Source organism: Myotis lucifugus, unplaced genomic scaffold, assembly GCF_000147115.1.
Source record: "Myotis lucifugus unplaced genomic scaffold, Myoluc2.0 scaffold_0, whole genome shotgun sequence".
In the NCBI taxonomy this organism is placed as follows: Eukaryota; Metazoa; Chordata; class Mammalia; order Chiroptera; family Vespertilionidae; genus Myotis; species Myotis lucifugus.
In genome coordinates this window covers 20896887-20902886 of record NW_005871048.1, presented here as the reverse complement: position 1 = coordinate 20902886, position 6000 = coordinate 20896887, and the positions used below count along the sequence as shown (strand labels likewise).

Sequence of the window (6000 nt, the reverse complement as noted above, 5' to 3'; positions counted from 1 at the left end):
GGTTCGGCGCGGGCGAGCGAGAGGCTGCCGCCCACAGGTGAGGAGGCGCGGGGCGGGGCGGGGCGGGGCGGGGCGGGAGGGGAAGGGTGTGTGCCCGCCCGTCCGTCCGCCCCTCTCCTCCCGGAGCCCGGGGGCTAGGAACCCAGTAGAGGTCGTAGGAGTCTGGTGACCGTAAAGCTCCCCCTGGGTGCTGGCCGGGAAGTGTAAACACTGTTGCATCAGGAGATCATTCAAGAAAATAGTCTGTGGCTTTCTTCCTTAGCCGCTTACCCCACCAGGCTGGGTCTGGACTCGAAGAATCTGGCGGCCACGGTTACTGTACTGGGCTGCATATCTGGTGCTTTGGCCAGACGGGTCATGCTGTGCTGTCTGTTCCTAAAACACATAGATAGGAAGGTACAGGGCTACCTTACAAAGTTGTTATGCTTCATAAGACTGGACAGTGTTAAGGAACCCACTTCCTCAGATCTAATTACTGATTATGAAATCTCAAAACAGGTCTCAGATGTTACTGGATACTATACTGCTATATTATATTTTTTCAATACACTACTGTTATTTACATATAAGGTCCCCATTTTATTAGACATTAGAGTACTTCACTACATATTAATTCATCACGCTATCAAGTTCTAGAGAGACTTTTCAAGTCTTGCTAGCTTCACTTCACACATGGCTGATTGCCTACCCAAGAAGCTACTTCTAGAATCAGTGCTAATACATCTCAAATCGCCATGATTTGGTAGCAAATGATGGTCATATCCAGTGTAGCCTTTAACCTAGAGAAGAGAAGATGGTGATAAAAAGGCTCCCTCTCCTCCTAAAATAAGATGTTTTTATTTCTTCTAACTATAGGCACTAGGCTCAGTTAAGATGGCTTAGACTTGAGGAATGTTTTTCAAACACTATTACTTCTCAATAAAATAAACCAGAATTCAGAAGAAAGAATTGCATAAGTGCTATTTTGTGAAAATTTAGCTTCAGTTATATATGCTTTATTTACTGAATCGAGGGATTGAAATTTTAAAAATATATCATACTTTGAACAGACGTATATCCTGTGTTTCTTCCCTCGCAGTCAAAAAAGGTCTAGAGAGACTGACCGAAAATATAGGAAAAGAGTAGAAATAAGAAACAACTTTTTTTTTTTTACATTTTTAAAATAAGTTAAATTTATTGGGGTGACATTGGTTTTAAAATAACATTTTAAATGTATTCAGAATATCCAATTATTAATCTTGATACAAGCAGTAGCTGTTATTACCTATGTTTTACATAGTAAAGAGCAGATTATTAACTCTCCCAAAGTCATATAGCTAATAACTGGCCTGCCACTTTTTAAGGCTATGAAGTCAGTTCTCTCAGCCGATATCTTCCCTGGTCTTTGCATTTTTCTTTTTTAATTGCTACAGCCTAACTCTGTTGGTTAGAATTACTGTCTAGAAATTCTAAGAGATTAAGACTCAGATACACCAGATGTTGCTGAGGTTTGAAGACGAATTCTGCTCTGAATGCCCAGAGTTTTCAGATATCCAAATAATTAGGTTTAGTAAGTAATCCTCCTCGGCCGTCTATCAAAAAAAAGTAGACAGATACGGACTTAAAGTGTTATCTAAAGGTTTAGATATGATCACCATTTTATCTGTGAAATATGCAACAATTTAACTGCTGGAAGCCAATCCACCCTTGCTGCTTGACGCAGTCGCTGCAGGGAAGAAACATCTGCACAGCTTATGTTTCAAGGGACCTGGCATATATGACATATGTTTGCTCCCCCTCTTAAGCACTATGTGTTTTAACCAGGACCACCCCCCTGAGAAAAGTTGTTTCCCTAGGTAGGGATTTTTCCCTGGAGTTAACCCCCTAGTGTTACAGAAATACCATGTACTACTTATGAAGAAGTTGGACTTATGACTGTTAGCAATAAATTTGGGAGTTGTTGGGCCTGCATCCCCAGGGGTCTGCCCACCAGGGAAAGCAACAAAGCCTATACCCCTGGAGACCCACTGACACAGAGCAGTCCCAGGGAAGGCAAGCAGCGAGGCTGGGAAGACATAACCTTTACTGGGTAGGATAAACTCCTTCAGTCACTTCCTTGTAGCTTATCAGTAGAGCAATAGAATAGTGACCTTGGAATAGCCCTTATAATGGAACACAGAGATTAACCTAGACAAGATTAAAATCAACAGAACTAGATAGAGACAGGATTATGGAAATGAAACTAGGAACTGTAGAAGGTTTCCCAAAACATACCATGATGTAATTATAGAGGCATGCTTATGGGATCAAATAGTATAAATATAGATGTTATAGAACAATAAAGAGAGAACCCAACCATGCTGATCAACTGAACGCTGCCTCCATGTCATTCCTTCTTAGCCAACTCCGTCCACACCTTTGGGAACTCCTGGACCTGCTGGGGCTGGACCCCAGCATTTAACCAATAAACAAATATTGCTTTCATCAGAGGTAATTAAATACAGTCATACCTTAGGGCAGGGGTCCTCAGACTTTTTAAATAGGGGGCCAGTTCACTGTCCCTCAGACCGTTGGAGGGCCGGACTATAGTTTAAAAAAAAACTATGAACAAATTCCTATGCACACTGCACATATCTTTATTTTGAAGTAAAAAAACAAAACGGGAACAAATACAACATTTGTATTTGCATGTGGCCCGCGGGCCGTAGTTTGAGGACCCCTGCTTTAGGGGTCTGGCGAGATGGAGGAGGATATAGGGAGGATAAATGGTGATGATCAGAGGTTGACTTGGGGTGGTGAACACAATACAGTGAAAAGATGATGTATTGTAAAATTGTTCACCTGAAAGCTATATCATTTTTTAACCAGTATCACCCCAGTAAATTCAATTTAAAAAATAAATAAGTTCAAACCATACTATCAAAGTTAAAGTAGGGCCCTCATCATGCACTTAAATCTATACTGTCTAAGGAGAAATCTCTTGTAGTGTTCTAGAATTTTGTTGAAAGACTAGCATAAGTACTGTTGCTTCACTTGAAATACAAATTGCTCTTACTGAAAGTGTTATCAACACCACTTTCCTGTTCCCCTACATTTATGCTGCAATGATAGAAGGAAGGTGGTTCAGGTTTGCAACAAAGACAGACAGCAAAACAAAACAAACAAAAAAACTTGATAGGTTTTGTTTGTGCTAATTCTATGGAAAATTATCTTTTACAGTAATACAGTGATCCCATTATTTTTTTAATTCTTTGGTCATCTTAGGGTAAGTCTAGTAAGCATAGTCAAAATATACCATGTTAAATTTCAGAAGATAATTAATAAACTATTAATTTTGTGGGCTTTATTTGTTATATTTTTGAAGGTGGAGAATGGAAAAAAGAATAGTACCCAAATTTTATAGTAAAGCTCCAACAATCTACAAAGGAGCAGAAGCCCCTGCCTATGGATATTCTCTAGAATATATAATAGGTAGATCTTCCTAATCAGGCACTGGATAAACCAAGGAGAGTGGCTTAATGACAGAAGCTGTCAGGATTATCTCACTAACTCTTCTTGCTCTGATTCCATGCTTAAAAGCAATCTTATGATTATAATTTGGCCTTCCATGTAGATATACACCAATAGGATGAAGTATATGCCTATGTCAAGTATTTTATCATTTTCCTTTCTGTGTACTTTTAATATTGTATTAGTTCCCTTATGTTGCAGACTGGATGCGACTCCATTACAGGTATAACACTGAGACTTATAGAATATTAAAATTAGAGGGATCTTGGAGAGATCCTGAATGCAAAGATGGACAAGGGCAGATACTGTTGAAGTAAATTAAAAATGCCAGTATTGAATGCTCTTCCCTCCTCTTGTCATAGTGGCTACTTCCTGGTGCTCCTATCTCAGTTTACATGCTTCCTTTTCAGAGGCCTTTCCTGGGCCACCCACCTAAGCACCTTCTATGATATCACTGTATGTGCATCTTCCACTTTTTATGAGACGTTATTTTCTTATTTATCTGCTGTTGATCTGTCTCCAAGAAATGTAAACTACTTGAGAGCAGAGATTGTCTGCCGGGAGCCGGTCCATCCTTGCTGCTTGACACAGTCGCTGCAGGGAAGAAACATCTGCACAGCATATGTTTCAAGGGACCTGGCGTATATAGCATACTGTTCTTAATATGTGTGCTCCCTTTCTTGGCGCTATGTTAAAACAACCAAGGTCACCTCTCCGAGAAAGGTTGTTTCCCCAGGTAGGGATTTTTCCCTGAAGTTAGGGAGGGAATAAAACCCCTTCACTAAGTGCCAGGTGGGTAGTTAATCACTTTAACTACAAACAATCACGCTTAAGCTACATAATCTTTACTTCCTGGAATGGAGATAAGAAATGCCCTAACCTTTGGAATAGAAATTGATAGGATTAAAATCAACTGGTATAAATACAGATGTAATAAGACAATAAGACACAGAACCTGGCTGGAGATCCTGGCTAGAGAACCTGGCTAGGCTGCTGATCAACTGAATGCTGTGTCCTTCCTTCTTCGCCAACTCCGTCCACACCTTTGGGAACCCCTGGACCTGCTGGGGTTGGACCCCAACAATTGTCAAACTTGCTCATTGCTGTATCCCCATAAATGGAACTCATAGTTGTAGTAGGTACGCAATAACTATTGCTTTAATAGATAGATGGATGGGTGGTTAGATGGATGAGTAAATAAATGATTAAAAATATATCTTGTGAAAAAAAATCCCAGTATTAAAAATTTATAAATGCCACTTGATCTCATATTACTAAATAAAAGCAATGCAACAATTTAAGTGATCTTGTATTCTTCACTTTTCTTTGCCATTTTAAATGCTCCCACAAAATGTGTAATTAGAAATAACAAATTATATCTAAGAAAAAAGTGTAATACTGAGCTATGCTATTTAAAATAATGTTTTGAATTGTAGTTGTATAGAAAGACATTTATATTAAAAAATTGTAGCCCTAACGGGTTTTGCTCAGTGGATAGAGCATCGGCCTGCGGACTCAAGGGTCGATTCTGGTCAAGGGCATGTACCTTGGTTGCAGGCACATCCCCAGTGGGGAGTGTGCAGGAGGCAGCTGATCGATGTTTCTCTTTCATCGATGTTTCTAACTCTCTATCCTTCTCCCTTCCTCTCTGTAAAAAATCAATAAAATATTTTTTTTAAAAAATTGCAGCTATACTTTTTTAGTCACACTAACCATAAATCATTAAATACATACATAAACAAGGCTGATCATAATTTTTAAAAAAGAAAACAAATAAACATTTAATACAGTAATCCCATAAGAAAACTAACCTAATAGGTTATGAAAAATAAATTAGTATTAGTGTAAAATACTATACTGTATGAAGTTAAGCTTTTCACTGATAATTATAATTTATTCAAAACATTATGAACTCTATAAAAGCATACTTATGATACAAACATCACAGCATTAGATACAGTGAAGGGAGCATTGTTGGACTTATGTATATTAAGAAATGCTTTAAACTAGAAGAAATTATTCTATTGTAAATTAGTAATTAGGATATAATTTTAAAACGTATTGCTTTTCCACTCAAGATCCGATTTTGATGCTTAGAAATAGTCAATAATATGCCATGCTTCTATAGGATATATGTAATCACAATTTTATAATCATGACAAAATGCAATCTTTATTGAATAAACAAACTACAACTCTTGATAGTCCCACCAACCCATAATTTAATTCCTATCTGTTTTTTAACAAAAGAAAGTAAATGGTGAACATTATTAAAATTTAGATTTATAGAACCATAAGGGACATGAAGATATCATTTGTTCCTGCAGCCTGCTTCTCGGAAGATTAATGTCAAATGCACCCAAAAGCTCAATGCAATAAAAAACAGGAACTAGGCCAATAACGAAATGAGAGTGGTGAGTGAGTAACTTTTGTATATTCTTTCACAGTAATCTTTCCATAATTTACTGGGAGTTGAGAGAATTCTAGTGTGAGGTTGAGGAAGCCAGCAGGC

The 6000-nt window shown here is 38.2% G+C and overlaps 1 protein-coding gene across 1 annotated transcript in view; it reads right to left on the bottom strand.

Annotated features, from left to right (window-relative positions):
* Nucleotides 1–1463: 1463 nt before the first annotated feature.
* The window catches only part of LOC102438452 (solute carrier organic anion transporter family member 6A1), a 106672-nt gene continuing 102135 nt past the window's right edge, over nucleotides 1464–6000 (bottom strand). Inside the window, exon 14 of the mRNA XM_023756524.1 lies at nucleotides 1464–1571. Coding sequence (XP_023612292.1) covers nucleotides 1464–1571 — 108 coding nt within the window. The remainder of the gene's footprint in view (nucleotides 1572–6000) is intronic.